General features: G+C 53.3%; 2 protein-coding genes across 2 annotated transcripts in view; one reads left to right on the plus strand and one right to left on the minus strand.

Annotated features, from left to right (window-relative positions):
* Positions 1 to 1,413: 1,413 nt before the first annotated feature.
* On the plus strand, positions 1,414 to 11,807 carry NAGPA (N-acetylglucosamine-1-phosphodiester alpha-N-acetylglucosaminidase). Its single transcript, XM_053957862.1, has 11 exons — positions 1,414 to 1,586; positions 1,834 to 2,319; positions 5,088 to 5,227; positions 5,803 to 5,911; positions 6,131 to 6,259; positions 7,064 to 7,272; positions 8,104 to 8,151; positions 8,484 to 8,612; positions 9,506 to 9,637; positions 9,797 to 9,857; positions 10,399 to 11,807. Exons 1-11 carry the CDS (start codon positions 1,414 to 1,416, stop codon positions 10,649 to 10,651), a joined length of 1,869 nt encoding a protein of 622 aa, XP_053813837.1. The 3' UTR covers positions 10,652 to 11,807.
* A 319-nt stretch (positions 11,808 to 12,126) lies between these two features.
* The window catches only part of SEC14L5 (SEC14 like lipid binding 5), a 34,474-nt gene continuing 24,674 nt past the window's right edge, over positions 12,127 to 21,926 (minus strand). Inside the window, exons 9-15 of the mRNA XM_053957310.1 lie at positions 21,803 to 21,873; positions 20,992 to 21,163; positions 19,631 to 19,765; positions 19,118 to 19,255; positions 18,169 to 18,414; positions 17,078 to 17,256; positions 12,127 to 16,096 (exon numbers count right to left, since the gene is read on the minus strand). Coding sequence (XP_053813285.1) covers positions 15,991 to 16,096; positions 17,078 to 17,256; positions 18,169 to 18,414; positions 19,118 to 19,255; positions 19,631 to 19,765; positions 20,992 to 21,163; positions 21,803 to 21,873 — 1,047 coding nt within the window. The 3' untranslated portion in view covers positions 12,127 to 15,990. The remainder of the gene's footprint in view (positions 16,097 to 17,077; positions 17,257 to 18,168; positions 18,415 to 19,117; positions 19,256 to 19,630; positions 19,766 to 20,991; positions 21,164 to 21,802; positions 21,874 to 21,926) is intronic.

Raw genomic sequence — 21,926 nt, forward strand, 5'->3', positions numbered from 1 at the left:
AGCTGGGGAGGGACTTTGACAATGTGATAAGACAAGGGGAATGCTGTGTGTCCAAGACCCCCCGTTCCTCCCAGAAGGGAATGTGGCCTGTGAAGAACCTGCTGCATGCTCCCACAAAGCCACTGCTGCAAGTGAACCACAGGCTGAGAGTGGAGGAATTTGTCTCCTTGAATATCTCAGTCCTCAAATACCTTAGTAAAGAGTTTTGCTACTATGGGCAAACATGGACATAATTACTACTCCTTGAGTAAGCCAAGCTGCTGCCTGCCCTCTCTCTGAGCAGGCTGAGTGCCACTATCACCCCATTAAATTCCATTCCAGCAGTATAAATACTGATAAAAAATGTGGTGATAGGACGCAGGGAATGGCTTCCCACTGCCAGAGGTCAGGGATGGATGGGATATTGGGAAGGAATTGTTCCCTGGGAGGGTGGGCAGGCCCTGGCACAGGGTGCCAGAGCAGCTGTGACTGCCCCTAGATCCCTGGAAGTGCTCAAGGCCAGGTTGGACAGAGCTTGGAGCAGCCTGGGATGGTGGAAGATGTCCCTGCCATGACAGGGGTGGAAATGGCTGAGTTTTAAAGTCCCTTCAAACACTAAACATTCCATGATTCTGTGATTTAATTATTTTAATAATATATTTGACTAAGACATTTCTTGAAAGATTATATTCCCAGGTTTACAAACTACAGCTCATTTCCATCCTTCGTCCATTAGCTATGGTGTACCAGAGGATCCAGGCACTGAAGTTAGATTCAGGATAACCCAGAGCTGCTTCAATGTACCATCATTCCCTGAGTGTAGCTATTTTTCCCTTCTGGAAAACAGACACAGTCTTAAACCTCCGAAAGGGGGTGCTGGATCTGCAGTGGCTGTAAGGGATGATCTGTATGATCTGTGCTGTCCGTGACATGCGTGAGTGTCACAGGAGCTGTGGAGAAAAAGCCGGACCCTCGGAGCCCGGGTTCCCGGCCCGTGTCCCTGTGGGAGTTATCCCGTTCCTGGCCCGTGTCCCTGTGGGAGCTCTCCCGGTTCCTGGCCCGTGTCCCTGTGGGAGCTCTCCCAGTTCCTGGCCCGTGTCCCTGTGGGAGCTCTCCCGGTTCCCGGCTTGTGTCCCTGTGGGAGTTATCCCGTTCCAGGCCCGTGTCCCTGTGGGAGCTCTCCCGCTTCCTGGCCCGTGTCCCTGTGGGAGCTCTCCCGCTTCCTGGCCCGTGTCCCTGTGGGAGTTATCCCGTTCCCGGCCCGTGTCCCTGTGGGAGCTCTCCCCGTTCCCGGCCCGTGTCCCTGTGGGAGCTCTCCCGGTTCCCGGCCCGTGTCCCTGTGGGAGCTCTCCCGCTTCCCCGCTCCGGCGCCCCTCAGGCCCCGCCAGCCGCCAGAGGGCGCTGCCGCGCGCCGCGCGCCGAGCGCCTGCCAAGATGGCGGCGTGTGGGGCGGCGGGGAGTGCGGGGAGCGCGGGTGGGAGTCCCGGCCGGGCGGGGGTCGGGGCGGGCCCGGCCCCGGGACGGGGATCGGGGCGAGCAGGGGTCGGGACGGTCCTGGTGGCCGCGTTGGCGGTGCTCGGCTCGCTGCAAGTGGCCCGCGGCGCCGGGTGAGTGTCTGGGCGCCGTCTGTTCCGGGGCGCGGCTGTGCCCGGCTCCGGGGGCTCCCGGTGCCCTGAGGTCGGGCTGGTGGAGCGGGTGCCAAGCGGGACGGCCGCCCTTGAGCCGCGGTGGGCCATACCGGGGACGCGGGAGAAGCGGGCCTGGGGTGTCAGCGAGGCCGTGCCCACCCCGAGCCGCGCCGCTCTCATCCCCCCGCGTTTGCGGCCTTGGGACAACCGGGTGTTGTCGTTGCAGGAGCCCCCGCAGCGAGCCCCTGCTGCAGCCCTACCCGCCCGGGCAGCACGGCCCTCGGCACGGCCACAGGCACGTCAGGGACTGCCAGCCCCTCAGGTACGGCAACGTCACGCACGAAGCGTGGCCCGGCGACGACAGCGCGGCCGGCCCGGTGGCTGTCACCAGGACGTTTGTCTCGTACATCCACCCGGAGGGCAGCGACCGCAAGGTGATCTATGGCCACGTCACTTTCGTGAGGAACCCCCTGAGGACCTTCTCTGTACTGGAGCCGGGCGGTGCCGGCGGCTGCCTGGCTCAACGCAGAGCCCCCGTGGAGGAGACTGCAAAGCTCAGGAAGTGTCTGGTGGCCCAGAACGGCGGGTACTTTAACATGGAAACTGGAGAGTGCCTTGGGAATGTTGTGAGCGATGGGAGGCTGGTGAGAGACTCTGGAGGCCTACAAAACGCTCAGTTTGGCATCCGGAAAGATGGCACCATGGTGTTCGGGTAAGAGCTGGGGGCTGTTTGGAGAATGCTCTCTAGCCTGAAGACTTTCAGGCATAACTGGGCAGGAAGCTCATCCCAGCACTGCCTCCTTGGCCTCCCCAGTTAGAGCAGAAGCTCACTTGGAATACTGAAGCTAGGGATGTTCTAGCTGTACCTCATGGAGCTATGTCTGTGGCCCTTGGCTTGTGTCCTAGGATGAAGAGAGGCTCAGTAAGTTATGATCTCCAGCTGTTTAGGTTCCAGTGTCTCCTCTCCCAGCTTGCAGTAGGGACACTGGCTGGGGTAGAAGGGGAGAGGGCTCTGTTTCCCCACAGAGGAGACACAGAGCAGAGTGTCTGTGCTCTGGCTGCAGTACAGAAAGGCTGGGTTTGGAAGGGACCTCAGGAGGTGCCTCATCCAGCACCCTGCTCAGCACAGGTTGGATGGAGTGGGCTGCTCAGGGCCACGCCTGGTTGGATTTTGAACATCTCCAAGGTTGGATACTCCACATCCTCTCTGGGCAAACCTGTGATTGAACATATTAACGCATTTTTGGAGCACTTCAAGGGTTGTGACTCCACCACTGCCCCGAGCAGCTGTGCCAGTGCCTGATCACACTTTCCATGAAGGAATTTTCCCCATGTCCAACCTGAATCTCCCCTGGCACTAGAGGCCATTTCCTCTCAATCTGTCCCCGTTCCCTGGGAGCAGAGCCCGACCCCCCGGCTGTCCCCTCCTGTCAGGGAGTTGTGCAGAGCCACAGGGTCCCCCCTGAGCCTCCTTTTCTCCAGGCTGAGCCCCTTTCCCAGCTCCCTCAGCCCCTCCTGGTGCTCCAGCCCCTTCCCAGCTTTGTTCCCTTCCCTGGACACGCTCCAGCCCCTCCGTGTCCTTCCTGTCATGAGGGGCTCAGGACTGGAGGTGCCTCAGCAGTGCCCAGCACAGGGGATGGTCACTACCCTGAGCCTGTGGCCACACTGTGGCTGGTCCAGGCCAGGTGTCACTGGCCTTCTTGCTCACCTGGGCATGTGACCCTCCCCAAGCAGATGGAGACAGAAGTTCTCATCACCCTCTGATGAGGAATATTTGACTGAGAGACTGGAGTGCCCCCTGGAGTGCAAGGCTGTGGTATTCACATATAGTTTGAACAGAGAGAGACACCAACTTGCCCAGGATTTTCCTGGGAAAGTCTGTGTCTCTCTCTGTTCAAAGGATGTGTGAATACCACACAATGCCTCCAGGAGCTGCCCTTTCCCAGCAGCAGGAGGATCCTAAATGTCCCAGAAGGGTTCTGAGGACCCTTCTGCTGGTCTCAGAAGATGCAGCAGCAGCAGCCTGGAAGTTTCATCCTCCACCTTCTGGTAGCTCACTCCCAGGCCTCAGGAAGGATCCCTGCAAAGCCACACTGAGCGTGCCAAACCAGGGCTTTATCCTGCAGCCATTCTGGCAGCCCTGAGTACCATGGCCTTGATTTATGTGAGAGAGGTGTTGGGTGGGTCAGTGATATGTCCCTTCAGTGAGGGGGCTTCTGCAGAGGGGACCAACAGCAGTTTCGGGGTCACTGTAGAGTCCTTAACCTCAGCTCTGCCCTGCTGCTCCCCAGCTCTGGCAGGATGTCCCTGTTAAATGGAGCTATTGTGATGTTTGGTGGCTTTGTGCCTTCCAAACCATGATCAGAAAAATAGTTTGGGTGTAAGTAATTTTGGCTGTCAGGACAGTGGGGAAAGTCCTTCACTCCCTCCCCCTGCATCACACTCAGCAGGACACAGCCCAGGGCACAGTTACCCCTGCAGAGCTGCTGCTGCTCCCTGGGCTGGCAGTGGGTGAATCCAGGCTTTAAAAGCTGTCGGTCCCTGCCCAAACTGTTTTGTAGTTTGATCTACTTTCAGCCATGTTCAGGTTGTCTTCTTGTTCCTTTCCCATGGGAAAAGGGAATTCATTTTGCATGTTTTCCATTCGGGTATTTCCAATTACACCTTTCTACAAAGCACAAAGCTTTGTTTGCCCACAGTCACGGATACCAAACAAAAGTTGAGCATCCAGCTCCCACAAGACATCAAAAAAGTCATCTTTAAACCCAAAACCTCTGGCAGAGCACAGCTGTCCAGCTCCAGCCCCTGCTCCCATGCTCTCAGTTGCAAACATCTCCCAGCACCAGGCTCCCCTGAGGCAGGTGTTCCCCATCACCCTAATTCAGGAGAGAGCAGTATCCCTCAGGAAGCACCCTGTGGTGACACACAACACCTGAGCATGGAGCTGGTACCTGAACAATCCTTTTGCTCTCTGCAGGAGCAGGGAAATCTCCTTTCCAGATGGAAGGAGCAGGTGGCATCCAGTGCAGCTACAGGCAGGCTGGATGCTGTAGCTCCAAATGCTCTCCAAAGCTGTTTGGTGTCACATTTTTGGAGAATAGAAGCTGACAGGCACGAAGATGTTACAGCTGCTTCCACAGATCCCTGAGTATTTGGCAGTGGCTGTGTCCTTGTGTTCTGCCAGATGCTTTCTGCTCTTGTTACCCTGGCTCAGATCCACTGGTCACATTGCTGCCATTGCTGGCCACATTGTTTGAGGCATAGTGGCCTGGGACTGTCATTAGCTGTGGGTTTGTGTAGAGGAGCAGAGAACAGGGGCTGCTCTGGCTCCTAAAGTGATGTTTCACACTGCTTGGCCCCTGGATGTAGCTGTTCTTCATTCTACCTTTTCCTGCCCTTCTCCCTGCTTCAGGAGCCTGCTGGCAGCAGGAGAGGCTGATTGACGTGCCTGTGGGTAACCCTGCTGCCCTCTGTTCCTAGTTACCTGTCTGAGGAGGATGTCCTGGATCAGTCAAACCCTTTTGTGCAGCTCGTGAGTGGGGTGGTTTGGCTGCTGAGGAATGGAGAGGTGTACGTCAACCAAAGCCGGGCGGCCGAGTGTGGTGACACTCAAACCACAGGTAAATACTGTGGGGCCTGCCTTCAGCCTGCCCAGGGACTGTCCTTCCCCTGGCACTCTGGGGAGAAGGGGCACTTGAGAAGTCCAACTTTCATAGATCATGGAGTAGTTTGGGTTGGAAAGGAACTTAATGGTGATCTTACTCCACACCCCTGCCATGGGAAGGGACCTTCCACTGTCCCAGGTAGCTCCAAGCCCTGTCCATTCTGGCCTTGGACAATGCCAGGGATCCAGGGGCAGCCACAGCTTCTCTGGGCATCCTGTGCCAGGGCCTCACCACCCTCACAGCCAAGAATTCCTATCCTGTCTAAACCTGTCCAGAGAAACTCAAAGCAGGTGCCTCTTACAGGAGTGTAAAGCCAAGGGATTGTAAATCCCCTGCTTTTTGCCTGTGCCAGAAAAAAACTTAATCAAGAGCACTTTTGTAGAGCTTGGATGAATGAGAGGAGGCTGGGCTGTGCTCTCCCTGTGTTTCAGTTCAGATGAGGCCCTTGCTGGGAGCTCTTGTGCAGACACATGTGTCTTGGCAGACCATCCTGTCCCCCATCTGAGTGTGAATTGTTCCCTGTCCTGCAGGAACCTTCGACAGGTTCATCAATGTGATCTCAGCCAGGACTGCGGTGGGACACGACCATCAGGGCCGGCTGGTCTTGGTTCACGTGGATGGACAGACAGAGTCCAGAGGGTAAGGGCTTAAATTCCTGGGACTGGAGGGGCACTGCAGCTGTCAGGGACATGTTTTAAGGCAGAGACTTGCAGAGCTCAGGAGAGCCAGAAAAGGCTCACAGAGCCCTCCTCAGGGTGCCTGGGATGGGAGAGCTTCCCCTTCGACCACAGAGAGCAGCAAGCTCCTGATCTAACAGCTTCACTGAAGGCAAATCAACAAACAAGCTCTGCTTTGCAGGGTCAACCTGTGGGAAATGGCAGAATTCCTGAAGCAGCAGGGAGTCATCAACGCTATCAACCTGGATGGTGGAGGCTCTGCCACGCTGGTCCTGAACGGGACCCTGGCCAACTACCCCTCTGAGCACTGGTGAGTGCTGCTGGCTCGTGCCCAGGGCTGCCCAGGGGCCCTGCAGCTCCTGTCAGGGTGCAGAGCCCAGCCCTACACCCTGGCCTGGCTGGAAGGGCACAGCAAAGGCAGGTGACAGGATCTGCAGGAGAGAGCAGCTCTAGAATTTAAAGAGATTGAGTGACTCCATGTTTTTTCCACTTAGTCATCAAGGATTAAAGCTGAGCTGGTTCCAGACAGGCAGCAAAGCTGTGGCTGTGACTGAGTGGCTGATGTGGGAATCGGATAAGGCAGCAGCTCTTAGTCTGGGAGATTCAGAGGTGCACATCCATAGGAATTAGCAGAGATCTGTCAGCAGCTTATTATTGTGGAAGAGAAACACTGACTGGGAGACCCTGCCCTTCCTCATTGGAGGGAATCTAAAGAATAGTTTGTTTTAAATTCAGCTTTTTAGTCGGTTCTGACTGTAAACATGACAGGATTTAATTAACATTCAGTTGCTATAACTACAGTGATATAATTTATATCAAAGTAAATAATGTTCAAGAAAATGTGTGCTGTGTGTCAAAATGAGGGAAGTTGGGACTGCTTTAAGGGGGACTGTGTTGCTTCTGTAATTCCATGTTTGAAATGATACCTATCAGATGGGATTTTTAGCTCAGTTCAAACCTTGACTCCAATGCAGTTTTATGTTTATATTTTCCCAGTATTAACATTCATGTTTGGCAGCGTGGCTCAGGAGGAAATCTCTGAGTTATGTAATGGGTGTTGTGTTGGGCTGGGCAGTGCAGGGTCAGCTCAGGCTGTCCCCTCTGCTGTCCCCAGCTCTTTTGACAGCATGTGGCGCTGTCCCCGGAGCATCTCCACCGTGGTGTGTGTGCACGAGCCAGGCTGTGACCCGCCTGACTGCAGTGGCCACGGGCTCTGCGTGGCCGGGCACTGCCGCTGCGACGGCCCCTTCTGGGCAGGTCCCGCCTGTGACACCTTGGACTGCGGCCCCGCCAACTGCAGCCTGCGCGGCGTCTGCAGCGCCGGTGAGTCCCTGTGCGGGTGACTCCGGGGGGCCCGGTGATACCGAGGGGCCTGGGGCGCAGCAGGGGGGCAGGACCTGGCCGTGCATCCCTGGGGAATATCCCTGGGGAATCCAGCGTGCCTGCCGCCAGGCACCAGCTGGGTGGGTGGGGCTGCTTCCCCTCTCCGGCATCCGAGGCACAGATAGTCAGAACACGTTGCCTTTAGGAGCCAGCAGCAGGGCTGGGCAGGGGCTCGGGGCTGGAAACTTCAAGCTCTGTGCCTCAGTTTCCTTTTTTGCCCCAGGGTTGTGCTCTGGGTTTGTTGTGAGGCTGCTGATGGACAGGGCTGTGTATTATGCTGTGTGACAGCAGCTGCTTCTGTCTGCTGCCCTTACTGTTCCTTCTTCACCTGCCTCTCCTACTTCATAATTTTTACAAGTGTGCAATTGCTACTCTTCCATTAATCTGAACTGAGGGATTGCTGCAATGTCTGCCCCCATCTTCTGCCCCTCTGTGCCCAGTGCTGTTACCCTCTTCCTGTGCTCCTGACTCCACTCTCGTTCAGGTGTGCCCCAGTGCAGTGGCTGGCAGATCTTGGTGGGTGCAGGTGTTGCCAGTAGCTGCCCCAGAGCTGATCCCAGGGAATGCCATCAGCAGGGATTCTGCTGCATTTGGCTGCTGGGGAGGGGGGGTGTGTGAACCCACCCTTTGTGTGAGTGCAGGGTTCCTCTTCTGGGGCTTTGCTGGCAGGGGTAAGAGGGCACCTCAAGAGGCAGAGGCTCCTAATTTCAAGTCCTTGCTGCTTGCAAGTGTTTTGTTGTTGTCAGTAATGCCTGGTCCGTGTTTGCATAGCTGGATGCCTGTGTGACGCCGGCTGGACTGGCAGCAACTGCACTGAAGGTAAATACTGACTGCTGCTCCACTGCCTCTTCACAGGCAGGAAGAGGGCAGGGGGAGCCACTTTCCAACAGCTGCCTGCCCGAGGGGGGGAGCAGGGAAGGGAAAGGCCACCCTGTGGGCTGGGCTGCTCTTTTCTGGCAGTGTGTGTTTAGTTGCAGCTGGAGCATCTACAGTTGGCTTGGTGGGAGACACTCAAGCCCTTGCTCCTTGTTCAGGACACACACTCAGCTTATTGCTGAGCATCCCTCCACAGGGATGAGCTGTGGCTGTGTGCTGGGATTGCTCACCTCTGCTGCCAGGGCCCTGGTGACACCTCTGCTTGTCTCCTGCAGCTTGTGCTCCTGGTTCCTACGGGGAGTCCTGCAGCCAGAAGTGCCAGTGCCAGCACGGCAGCTCCTGCGACCCCGTGCACGGAGCCTGTTCCTGCCCTGCCGGCTTCTATGGCACCAGCTGTGAGCATGGTAAGGCTCTCAGCGACCTCTGGGGCTGGGGACAGCATTTTGTGTCACCTCTGAGCCTCCTCTTGGGTGCAGTTCTGCCAGGGTAGCTCAGGCCTGACCATCACCAGCCAGCTCCCAGCTCTTCTGGGCCTGCCTCTCCTATCCAAATGGGCTGAAAAGCAGAGGAAGGAGCAGAGAGGAAAGAGGAGTTTGCTTCATCAATGGAAAACTGTAGATTCCTGCTTAGTCTCAGCCCCAAAGAACTGCATTCTTTTCCCAGAGCTCCTGGGTGAACACAAAACATCCTCTGCTCCAGGGTGTTGCACCAGGCCCTGCTGTAGCCCAGGCTTCAGGTGATGCAGGTCAGTGCCTGTGGAATGCTCCAGAGGGCTGTCCTGCCATCCCACCCTCACACTACTTGTGCCAGTGCTAAGTGTTCTGCCTGGTAACCACTCCAGGCTCCCTGTGTCTGAGTTACAGGGGGGTGTGAACTTCCTGGCTGCCTGATTCTGTCACTGATGCTCTGTTCCAGCCTGGGAACACTCAGCCAATCCCATCCCAGAGATGTTGCCCAGAGAAGCTGTGGCTGCCCCATCCCTGGAAGTGTTCAATGCCAGGTTGGACGGGTCTTGGAGCAGCCTGGCATAGTGGAAGATGTCCCTGCCCATGGCAGCGGGTTGTAGCAAGATGAGCTCTAAAGTCCCTTTCAACTCAAACCATTCCATGATTCTGTGATCCCAGTTTTACACAACCTTCCCTCTGAAGCACACCAAAGAGCAGCCTTGAACTCCCAGCACGGTGCTCCCAGGCTGCTGCAGGCTCAGCTGAGCTGAGGGAGCTGCAGCCACAGCCTGCAGCCTCAGAGCAGGTGGAGCTTTGGCAATGACCAATCCCTTTGTGATCCCCATCCCCAGAGTGTCCCCTGGGCTGGTTTGGGCCGGGCTGCCAGAGCCGCTGTGAGTGTGACCACTCGTGTCCCTGTGACCCCGAGACGGGCAGCTGCAACATCACCCACCACGGGGCACTGCAGGACCACTTACACAGAGGTATCCGACTGCAGGGGGTGGGGTTTGAATAAAAGCTGGAAGAGCAGCTTTAGTGCATAATGGTGTTTGCTTAGTCACCTCACCAGCTCTGCTTTACCTTGCTCTTTTTTAGGGGACTTTTACACCCTGGCCCATTTTTCTTCTCTCTTTGTTTTCCAGCTGGACAGTGTTTGGCTTCCCAGAAAAAGGAAAAGAGCAAAGAAGAGTTCTCTCTGTCAGAGTAAGTGTTTGGTGCTCACTGTGCATCTCAGAGGCTGTCACAGAGCATGGGGGTGTTCAGTCTGCAGAAAAGGAGGCTCAGGGGGCCCTTGTGTCTCTGCACAACTCCCTGACAGGAGGGGACAGCCAGGGGGGTCAGGCTCTGCTCCCAGGGAACAGGGACAGGACAAGGGGAAATGGCTCCAACTGTGCCAGGGGAGGTTTAGGTTGGGTATTGGGAAAATTCCTTCACAGAAGGGTGGTCAGGTAGTGGCACAGGGCGCCCAGGGAGGTGGTGGAGTCCCCATCCCTGGAGGGATTTAGAAGCTGTGTTGATGTGGCAGTTGGGGACATGGGTTAGTGGTGGCCTTGGCAGTGCTGGGAGAATGGTTTGACTCTATGATCCTGGAGGGATTTTCCAACCTAAATGATTCCGTGGTTCTGTCCTGCCTGAGAGCAGGCTCACAAGCTTGGGAGCACAGAGAAGGGAGAACAATCCTCTGCACACTTGGGCACATGTGCCACAGGTGAGCTGTTGGTGATGTGACTTGTGTGTCCCACAGAAGCTCGTGGCTCTCCCTGAGCTCTGCCCTGGCCCTGCTGCTTGTGCTGAGTGCCCTGGGGAACGTGGGGCTGGTGCTGCAGGGGCGGCGGCAGCAGCAGGACCGGGACTATCGCTACCACCCCCTGAGGGACATCAACGGGGACACCCCTCACAGCCCCACCTCTGCTGCCTGGGACCAGGAGGATATTCAGGAGCCTGAGGACACTCAGGAGCCCGAGGACACTCAGGACCCAAACCAAGAGTTCCTTTAAAATCATGGATGGGATGAGGCATTTCACCCTGCATTGCCTCTCAGCACCGACTGGGACTGGGGCTGTTCCCATTGGGAGCCTCAAACTGCTGCCTGAGGAACCTCGGCCCAAGAACTGCCCTGTTGAGGCTGTGGTTTCCTTTCCTCTGCTGCCCCAGCACCCAGGACTGCAGCATTAGGGGATGGAGGACATCCCTTGGGTGAGGGAATTCCACAGCTGTAGCAGGAAAGGAGATGGGCTGGTTCCTTCCAAAACTTGAGGGAAACAGGTGAGGGATGCAAGTCACAGGCACCTCCGAAAGATCCCTGCTCACCTGAGCAGTGCTTTTTAAGATGCTAGTTAAACTGCCTCTAGTACAAAGCTGGGCTTAAGGGTATTAGTGTCTGCCCTTCCTTGCTAATCTCAGATTTTAGTCAGAGAAGTGACCAAAAGTTTGTTCTGAAGTGTTGAAGGAGGTGCAGCACCCAGTGCCAGCAGAGCTCTCCTCTTCCGGCCATGGTGGGGGCTCGGGTGACTCGCAGGGTTGTGACAGCCCCTGCAGGGCTGGAGTGTTTCCTGACCAATCCTCAGGCCAGAGCAGCCCCAGAGGGTGATGAGTGCTGTGTTTTGGGGCAGCTCCTGCAGCACAGCACCAAAAAAGCCCTCTCAGGTCCCAGATTCCATTTGTGCATCTCTCCAGCTCCCAGGAGCCAAAGGCTCTGCCCAGCTCCGTGGGCTGAGGGACCCTGGCACAGCCTGGAGCTGCCCCCGTGGGGAAGGACACAGACAGGGACAGCCTGGCATGGCTGGCATGGCACGGACTGGGCTGCCCTGCCCCAGCTGGGCACTCCTCAGAGGGACCAGCAAGGGCTCCAGCCCAGCCCGGATCTCGAGCACCTCCGCTGGAAATCTGGAATGTGTCCTTGCACAGTTACATTCAGTGTTTTGAGTTTGCATCCCCGTGAGGGAAACCCAGCCTTGAATGAGCTCCTTGGATGCTGCAGAGGGGTGAGAGCCTGTCTGAGCCCCACACATCTTTATGCACTCACTCCCTTTTTACCTCTCCAAGTAAAGGATGTGTAATTTCTGTGCCAGTGTTGGCACCAAATCAGCCTGTAACCAAGAGACTCTATTTTTCTATGATTTACAAAAACTTGAATAAAGTCTTTTAGTGCTACTTGCCTGAAACTCCAAATTCCTGATGTGCAGCTGAAGGAGCTAATCCTTTCCCAGTTAACCTCAGCCACCCAGTGGAACCTAGGGGCTCTTTTATTTTTAATAACACCCACACTGCAGGCTGTGCTGTTCCAGCCCACTTTGTGCTAGGAAATTAAACAAAAGATACTGGTTCTGTAGAAAAAAGTCCAAACATTTTAGTTAAAAACCAGGAACAAGTGATTACAGGCATTACCTGTGCTTCTGGGGACAAAGAGTGCAGCACACTGGCTTGAATTTTCACTGCCCTGCAATTTCAACAGTTGAATCAAACAATTCCACATGTTCTCAGAGATGTTTTATTTCCCACATCCCCCAAAGTACAGCTCTACCAGGACCCACAGACACCATCACAGGAGGACATCTGTTATTTCAGTGCCCTGCAGTGGGTTCTTACGGGAGGTTTGAGGGTTTTGGCTGAGAAAAATGAGGATTTCAGTGTATAAAACCAAAGCCAGCTGCAAAGGAGAGAAAAGTAAGTGCTGCTAAAAAACTTAATTAATGCCCATTTAACTTAGGTGTAACTGAAATCTTGGAAGTGGGTGTTGGTGTCACTAAAAGCCAGCAAATGTGACTTGACTCCAATTTCACCTTCCAAGAGAGAAAGAATCAGATGGAAGGAGCATCACAAAGGTGTTGGAGGAATATTAAAGCTAATTGCATGCAGGAATCTTTGACAGCTGCTGTCAAGTAAGTCTCTAATAGCTGTTCCTTGCTTTAATTGCTCACATTACAAACATTTGGGACATTAAAGCAGTGTGAGCTTGTAAAATGCCTTTTGAAATGAGGGATTCCCTGCCTGGAGCAGGGTTGGCCTCAGCCCCAGCAGCTTCCCAGCCCAGTGTGGAGGACAGCTGGGCTCACCACTTCCTACTGGGAATTGTGAGTAGATTATGGCATTTCAAAATCTTCTCCCAACAAACCAAATTGGGATTACAAACTGTTATTCACAGTTCCTGAAAGGGAACAGACGGAACCGAAGTGGCTGAGCAGAGGAGCACAGCTGCAGCTCAGTCACTCAGGATTCCCTGGCCTGGTCACTGTTAGGAATGCTGTTTCCAGCAGAGAGTTCAGGAGCTGTGGAACGACAGAGCTGCTGTGGGGCCTCCCTGTGAGAGCCCCCAGAGCGCTGGGAGTGTCCCCTGGCACTGCTGACACCTGCGGGGCTGGAGCCACCCCTGGTGCCCCGGGGGCTCAGCCCTCCTCCTTCAGTGGGGACAGAGCCCTTTCCACACCGGAGAGAGCAAAACATGGCTCAGGACTGTGCCCTGAACGACAGCTGAGGCCATCCAACATCCATCCTCACACTCTGTGTTTGCCCTTCCCAGCCCTGGGACAGAGCCCAGGGAATGGGGCAAACCTGGAGAACTCACACGTGGCTGTATTTAACTGTGACCTCTGGCACAGCCCTTGGCACCTTGCACAGCATCCTGCACTCCCCCACCACCACAGGACATGGCACCAGCTCTGAGGTAGGTGGTGTGTTTGCATAGGGAGTATCTGAAGCAGGGAGAGCCCCAATTTATTGGGAGCCAGTTTTTAATTAGCAGCTCCTTCCCTGCAAACAGCCCGAGCTCACCAGCCTTGCTGCTGGGGATGGAGCAGGGAGGGCTTTGCTGCATCACCCAAAATGAGCCCATTTACCAGGTTCTGGCTTAGGAAATTTCTGAGGATCCAGAACCGCTCCCAGCCTCAGCTCACTGTGAAGAAAACTGAGTTTATTTTCTAAAGCACACTGATGTCGTTTGAGGGAGGAAAAAAGTGATGTAGAAGTTCTGTGTCTCTGGTACCTGCAGTTCACAGGGTCAGGTTTAGAAAGCACAGCACAGCATTCAGGCTGTTGCTCCCTTTCTCCTGTCAATATTCAGGAGAAAAAGGAAAAAAATTGAATTATTTAAATTTATTTCAAAGTAAATTGTCAGGTGGGATAAACCAGGCAGCCTTGCCAAGGAGAGGTCACAAGCTGCTTCACAGACCTGTGCCACAATCTTATGATGGGCAGAGGAGTGGTACTGCCAAGGGACAAGAGGAAAAACTGGGACTGGGACATCCCCAGAGCCAGGAACACTCTGTGGAACCACCCTTGACCTCACCCTTCAGAGATCTGCCAGAGGCCAAGTTCCAGGTGCTTCACTGACAAATGTCAAATTTCTGGTGGGCAGAAGATAGCATATCCCACATTTCAAAATAAAATTACAAAAAAAAAAAAAAAAAAAATCCAGGGCAAAGAAAGAGATTCTTACTCAGAGCAAACCCAGGGAACAGGAATGTTGCCACTGCAGGATGTGAGCAACCACATGAGAAGGGAAGGTAAAATCCTGAAACAGCACAGGGGGACAGGGCTGGGTTTGCTCCTGGGGCTTTGGGAGCCTGAAACTGTTTCTAGAGTGAGATTTTACTCTGGGTCAAGGATTTTCCATGAGGGATACACGCATGCACTTTTGCTTCCAGAATTCCCGACTTTCCAGAGGAAAGGTAGGAATTACATTTACATTTGTCCCTCTTTATCAGACTCCAGTTATGCTGAAATGCCAGAGACAGAAGTTTCACTTGTCTGGGAAAAACATTAAAGTCTATGGAACAACTGAGAATTGGAAATCAGAATTTCCCTGAGCTCTACATAACCAAGTTACCTGTTCACAGGGAGAGATGCAAGATGCAGAGTGATTCCCTTGGCTCCAATCCTTAAAAAACCCCACCAAAGAACTCAAAACCATATCAAGTTCTTTGTCTCCCATTGTCCTAAATATTTTGGCTCTTTTCTCCTTTGGCAGAGCCTGGTGCTTTAAAGCCAGTGATTAAAAAAACCAGGGTGGGAAGGAACAACAACACAGATTCCTGAATAAAAACCTGATGAGTATTTGACACCTGCTTTCATTTTTTTTTTCACCTGGACAAGAACATGGATAAATTTGCTCCCCAACCTGACTACAGGAACAATCAGATATTAGGGAGAAACGTGGCATTTTTTGGTGTGTAGGAAGACAGTGCATCTTCATCACAACTCCTAAACTCAATCCTTGTTTCTTAATCCTAAAAAAAAGTCTAAAAAAGCACTGGACTCTCACCTTTCCTTGCAAGGAAGGTGACGCAAGCCCTTACCCCACTGCAGCCCTTTTGCAAGAACATCCAGTGACTATAAAGATCAGGACCCAAGCAGAAAGATTGCTTGGGTTTGAAAACAATCAGTTATTCCTTTCTAAAACAAAGTTCATCTCATTAAAAAAAGGTGACTGTATTTAATAAATAGTAATTTCTGACATAATAAGTTAAAAATTAATTTAAAATAAGCTAGTATAGAATAAATAGGCTTCAGTAAGTGCTTACATACATACATGCCTCTGAATGGTTTCAAGTGAGCTCATGTTTAAAAGAAGCAAGTTCTGTAATACTGCCAGAAAATCTTGTGCCTTCAGGAAATCAAATATTGCTTTTCTTAGCCCTTTAGGACTGGATTCAGTTCCCATACACTAGGGAAGGGGACAGACCTACTCGTTATTGCTGTAAACCTGAGTAAAAAGAAACAATAGTTTGGAAGATGCCACTCACTGCAGGCAGATTCAATGCCTGGAATTCCTAAAAAAAACCATTTTGACTTTGTTTCTCAGCAGGGTTAAAAAAATCCAACACATTTCCCAGAGCATCCTGCCAGACCAGAAGAGGTTTTTGGTTTGGAAGTGATTTCTGAACTATCCTACCTGTACCCAGGTGTTGGCAGTTCCTTCCAAGGCTCTGCCCCTGGAATGCCCACTTGACTGCCCAGTGTGGAACCAGTACCCCGTGGGCACCCAGGACATTCCCTTGGTTTTGCCACCCAGGAATTATCTAAAGGTCCAACAGGTAAGGCAACATCAGCCTCCTCTGGAGAAAATTACCGATGGGAAGAGCCCTTTGGAGTGGAGTGGATTCCTGCAAACTCACAGGCACCCAAAATCCACAGGTGGTGAAGGAGGCTACTGAGAAGCATGCAGCTGACCCAAAACTCCTAAACCTGCCCTTGGAATTTCAGTTTTTGTGGTTGAAGCAGCTCCCAGAGGCCTCTCTGTGTCCAAATGGCTGTGACTGCCCCACGGCTCAGCCCTGGAGCTCTTTGGTGTGGGGCTGAAGCAGCCCCAGGTGCCCCTGCTGCTGGAGCCTTGGCTCTGCTATCTGGAGAGGTGGGAGCTGCTCTGGGACTGGCTGGAAGATGTGGTGACTCCACTCAGCTGGGAAAAGCCACTGTTGCAAGATTCCAGGCTCGACATGGATCCCCTGGGATGGGACAGAACAGATGTGCTGTTAGGAAGGCTGCAATTAAGGCATTCCTCCCACAGATAGGCTCCCCCTTTCTAACACTTGCACAAGTGCTTTTTGGCCCATTATTTCTCACTTGCTCTCTAAGAATCTCTGTGTCATGATGAAAAATTAATCAGTCAGAGACATTTTTTCTCATTTACAGATATTATTCCTTGTCTCTGACTATTGTTCTGGTGAAAGGGACACAGCTGGAGCCTCTGGGAGCTGTCTCTGAGGAGAAAGGAAAGCTCCAGAGCACTCCAAATGCAGTCCTGTGAACCCAAGGACTCCAGGCTGCTGAACACCAGAGTCCCAGCTCAGCATCTCCAGCTCCTCCTGCCAAAAGCAGGCTGGGCTCAGGAAGAGCCCCAAGGAAGAGCATGACTGAAGTGAGGCATTTCTGCTACTCTGACCCCAAGGACCTGGCCAGGTCAAACCTCAAGCAACCACCTTCAAGTCTGTTCTGGCCAATGCCTCCTCCAGCTCTAGGGAGGAGTCAAGGAGCTCAGATGAACAGGAGATGGGGAGGTGCTTCTGCCATTGAAGGAGGGGGCCAGGCACACCCTGCCAAGGCTGGCTGTTCAGCTGTTCAGAAGTGCTCATCCTTCTCAAGTGCCAAACAAAATCATCTGGGAAATAGCCTAGCTGATATTTAAATTACTCCAAAAGCAGCTTCTCAAAATATTCCCAACTAAGATAAAAACCCTCTTGAGTCAAAAATCTCCTGCTCTTCAGGCAGCTGCAAGCAAGACCCAAAGCACAAATTTCACTGGTGGACACAGATTCAAGGGAACTTTTAAATACCTACAGCACCAGAGGAGTTTGGTTGCAAAAATGCCACCAATTTTGTGTCCATCCACTCCTCAGTGAAACACACCCCCTGTGAGGGTCTCTGATATCCAAGTGTTTAACTCACACTCAGTGCAATTCGTAGTAAACCTCTTGTAAATGCCCTACCTGAAGTCCTTGGAGGCCAGCACCTCGTAGTAGTAGATGAGCTTGCACTTGTGGCCGGAGCCCTGCAGGGAGGCCAGGACATCGTCCACGCGGGGGAGGCTGGAGCTGGAGCAGGGCAGGGGCCCGTGCATCCTCCACTGCAGGATGTAAAAGCCAGGCCAGCGTGTGACATGGGACCCCTGCAGAGAGGGAGGGACACCAGGTGACCACAGGTGTCTGGGGGAATGGCTGAATGACCCAGCACAGGTGTCATTCACCTGGCTCACCTCCCTGAGACACAGCCCTGTAGTACCCGTAGGAAAAAAAAAAAAAAACACAACTTATTCTTATTCAGCTTAATTTCCGTAAGAATTTTAGCTTGGAGTCTCTTTCTAATGACTCACTCTAAATAAGGATTTCCCACTTTCACAGGATATCCAGAAATTGATCACAGAATGGTTTGGGTGGGAATGGACCTTAAAGCCCATCCCATTCCAACCCCTTCCACTGTCCCAGGCTGCTCCAAGCCCCATCCAGCCTGGCCTTGGGCACTTCAGGGATCCAGGGGCAGCCACAGCTGCTCTGGCACCCTGTGCCAGGGCCTGCCCACCCTCCCAGGGAACAATTCCTTCCCAATATCCCATCCATCCCTGCCCTCTGGCAGTGGGAAGCCATTCCCTGTGTCCTGTCCCTCCATCCCTTGTCCCCAGTCCCTCTCCAGCTCTCCTGGAGCCCCTTTAGGCCCTGCAAGGGGCTCTGAGCTCTCCCTGGAGCCTTCTCCTCTCCAGGTGAGCACCCCCAGCTCTCCCAGCCTGGCTCCAGAGCAGAGGGGCTCCAGCCCTTGGGGCATCTCCATGGGCTCCCCTGGACTCTCTCCAGCAGCTCCAGGTCCTGCTGCTGTTGGGCCCCAGGGCTGGGGGTGAGGTCTGCAGGTGGGGTCTCACCTGAGGGGGCAGAGGGGCAGAATCCCCCCCCTCCTGCTGCTGGATATGACCACAGCCCCCCTTTCTAGCAGTTCCTGATTTCCCACACCATCAATTCCCTCCCTACCACCTGATTACTTTGGAGCTCACAGGACTCTGAAGCCATGGCAGGACCCAAACCCCTCTGACCTGGATGCTCTCTCCTTCCCTGCAGACCAGGGGAGATTCCACCCGGCTGTAATCCACCCCCAGCACCCAGGTCTTGTCAATGAGCTGCACATTGTCCCCTGCACCAGAGGGACTTGGTGATGTGGCTTCTTTGTGACTTGGCTCAGGAGCTCGTTTGGAGTGGAAGAGGCTGAACACCACATCTCCCTTCAGGATGTCAAAATCCCAGGTGATGACAGATTCCCCTTCCAGGATCTCCACAAGTATCTAAGAAAGGAACAGAACAAGCCCCTTGCAGGGTTAGGTGCTCAGGTGGCAGCAGTGTGTTTGCCCCCCCACTCTGGAGCAGACAGCCTTGGCTCCACAATCCTTCAGCTGGCCAATGGTCTCGATTCCTGAGGGGGAATCACCAATTTCCACTCCCAGCCCTACCACAGTACACCCACTCAGGTGTTTTTACCTTTTCTCCCCATATCAGAGTTGCTTGTAAATAAGTTACTTGTTCTAGGAAAACCTCAGTGGAACTGAGGCACAAAGAGCCAAATCAGAGTGATTCCCCATCAGAGAGGCCAGAAGACTGATTTGACACTAATTTGCTCCTTTCTGGGACATCCTGTTTCCTGGTGACTCCCATCAAGCAGTTCCCAGCACACATCTTCTTTATCACCCCCGCTACTGTCCCAGCTACACTGCTGGGAATGGGAGCTGAACTATCAGAAGGGAAACTGTGTGCACTTTATTTCTCCCAAGAGGAGGAGTAGAGGGAGGAGGAAGAGACTGGACCTTACAGAAGGTCAGGCCATAGTAGAGATAAGAGACACTGCTGTTCTTCACTTCCCTTGCAGGAACAGCAGCTGCTGCCGAGCCCTCTGCTGCTCCCTGTGTTGGGAGCCCTTGGCTGCTCCAGTCAGCCCAGCAGAGGGGACACATGTCACTGTGCCATCCCAGCACCTCAAGCTGTGCTCTGTACCTCGTGTGGGGCTCCTTTGAGGACACTTGCAGAGTGGTAGATGGTTTCTGTCCACAGCCGGATGTGATCCAAGTTCTCCGGCTCGTCCTCAGACTGGTACAGGGACTTGGGGACGAGTCCTCCTTCTGAGACAGTGCACTGCAATGGCCAGACAGACAAACAGGAGGCTCAGGATGTTCCAGCAGTGAACCAGGAACTCTTGCTGGCTGTCAGACACGGCTGACCCTCAGCTGAGCCAGAACTCACAGTGGCTCTGAGCTCACTGGAACTACCGAGGTTTATGTGAGCTCCCTGTAGAGAGCTGCCCTCTGATCCTGCCCCAGGATCCCAGAGCAGCACCAGCACTGCAGGGGGCAGCCCTCTGTGCCCAAATGAACTGCCCTGTGCCCACAGCAGGGGCATGCTGGCCAGCACAGAGGCTTAAGCCCTTCCAGAAGGCAGTGGAAGGCCAGGGTGGCGAGGAAGAGGGAATCAGTTCCAGAGTGCACCTGCACACAAGGATGGAAAACCCACCATGCAGTCTCCTCCCAGGAAGTCTGGGATCACATCCTTGTCCACATAGTCCACCAGCCCTCCTGAGCCCTGGTAGTTATTGCCACTGTAGATGAGGAACTTCTGCCGTGTGTTCTCATTGATAAAGGGACTGACCTGGAAGACAAAGGGCACACAGGACATGGCAGTCACTGAGGGCAGCTGGGGACGCTGCCTGAGCCATCTCATGATGATGCTTCGGGCTCTAGCCTGGAACGTCCCAGCAGTGTGCAGAGCTTCACAGCTCTGAGGCACTTCCCAAGGAGAGGGTAACAAACTGAAAATGTTCTCTCTCTGTATCACCATTTCACAATACTTTCTGCTTCATGTAAACGAAGTCTGCAGTCACTGTCTCACCTACAAACCTCACAAGAAATATAACAACCACGTTCTCACACTGCCAGAGCAGTCAGCAGGCAACAGGCAGAACTAGATTTATTATTTACTACTTATTTGTTGGGGAAGATGAAATAGCAAAGCCCTATAAATATGATGGCCTGGCAAAAGAATCAGAGAATACAGATATTGAGATGAAAACAAGGTTTGAAATACCAAACCTTAATCACTGAACATCTCGAAAACAGTAATATAGCCAAGCTGAAAGCAATCCCCCTTTCTGATGATCTAAAAGGTCAAATGGAATGTCCTGTCTCACCCCCCAATGTGTGGTTCATCCCATACCTGTAACCCTCCCCTGAAGTATCAGGTATCTGTAACCCCATTGGCCCAAGTCCTGTCCCAGCCCACCTTGAAGCCCCCTGATAAGGTGTGGCCGAGGGACCGGACGCTCTCGCTTGGACCTTCCTGCTGGGACGCCCACCTGGCACCCTCTCTCTCTCTCTCTCTCTCTCTCTCCCTCTCTCTCTCTCTCTCTCTCCCCACTCTCCCTGGGCCTAACACAAGTTGCGGCTGGCAACTCCAAGCAAGGCCCTTCACCCTTTACAATAAACTATATGTTCTAAAGACCGGGCTTCAGAGATCCCTCATCACCACCCATCCAAACCGTCCAGGAGCCCAGCAGTCCCCGCACTTATTATTACTACTTATTACCCTTCAGTGTCCTACAACACGAGATTAAAAGGTGTCTGTCTTTTCCCATCTATATGAAAGCCCACCAAGTTTGGGTGGAATGGGGAATTCCAATCCAGGTTTCTCATCCTGTCCTGGTGGATGGCACACCAGAACCCAGTGAGCTACAGGCACCCCATGGCCTGGTTCTGCTGTGGCTCTTCAGGAGCTCACAATAAGTTGCCTGGAGATTTTCCTACCCTGCCTCTGCTGCTGTAGCTATCTGTGAACCTGCACAAGTGCCAGTGATCCTGCAGAGCCCAGGTTTCACCCACCAGGGTCCAGAGCACAGGGAAGACCCGTGGTGCTCTCACGATCAGGAGCCTCCCCAGGGTCTCAGGGTAGTTGTCCTCCACCACCTCAATGATCCTGAGCAGGGCCTTCACCCCAGGCCGCCAGAGATGCCTCATATTGAGCCCTTCCAAGTCCACCAGGCAGGTCCAGGATCTAAAATAAACAGGCAGAAAAAGACCTGTCAGAACTTTAGAGTGTGGTGGCTGCTCTGTTTAGGATCCACAGTAACCCCACAGCCTGTGGAGGCTCCAGGGAAGCCAACAAGGGACACGAACAGTTCCAATAAAAGCACATCTCCACTCAGGCAGCAAACACCTGAATCCAGGTGAGCTCCAGGTAACACAGACACCCAGCCCCAAGGGCAGGAACAGCTGTCACTCTGAAGGAAGGTGAAGGTATGCAGGCCTATTGCTAAAAATAATGTAAAAATGCATTCTAAATGAAGGTGGAATCTGGTAGACAGGCTCCTGTATTAAAAAAAACCCAAAATTTCAAAGATGTGGATTAAAATCACTGAGACAGAAAGATTAAATTAATCTGAGATGGGATATGAAAATTATGTAAGGAAGGATCAATACTTACTTTCCAATGAAACTGCAGGATTTGTCTGCATTTAAGTCCAACAAATAAATGTATATATAGATCTGTGATCCCCATCCAGCCCGTAAGACACATTGCTGTCTGCATTGTAACCCTAAGGACATCACCCCAAACCACAGCAGCATCCTTCATCATGGCACTGAGAGTCTGAAAGGACTCAGGAAAACCAATTATAAACCAATTTATACTGACGTGATGGGGCGGCCGAAGATGTTGGTGTTTTCCTCACATCTCTTCTGTCCTTCCTCATTAATGGACAGAACCTGGAGTCAAAGACAGGGTTTGAGTAACCAGGATGGCCCGGAGATATTATTTT

Source organism: Vidua chalybeata, chromosome 16 (assembly GCF_026979565.1).
Source record: "Vidua chalybeata isolate OUT-0048 chromosome 16, bVidCha1 merged haplotype, whole genome shotgun sequence".
NCBI classification, from domain to species: domain Eukaryota; kingdom Metazoa; phylum Chordata; class Aves; order Passeriformes; family Viduidae; genus Vidua; species Vidua chalybeata.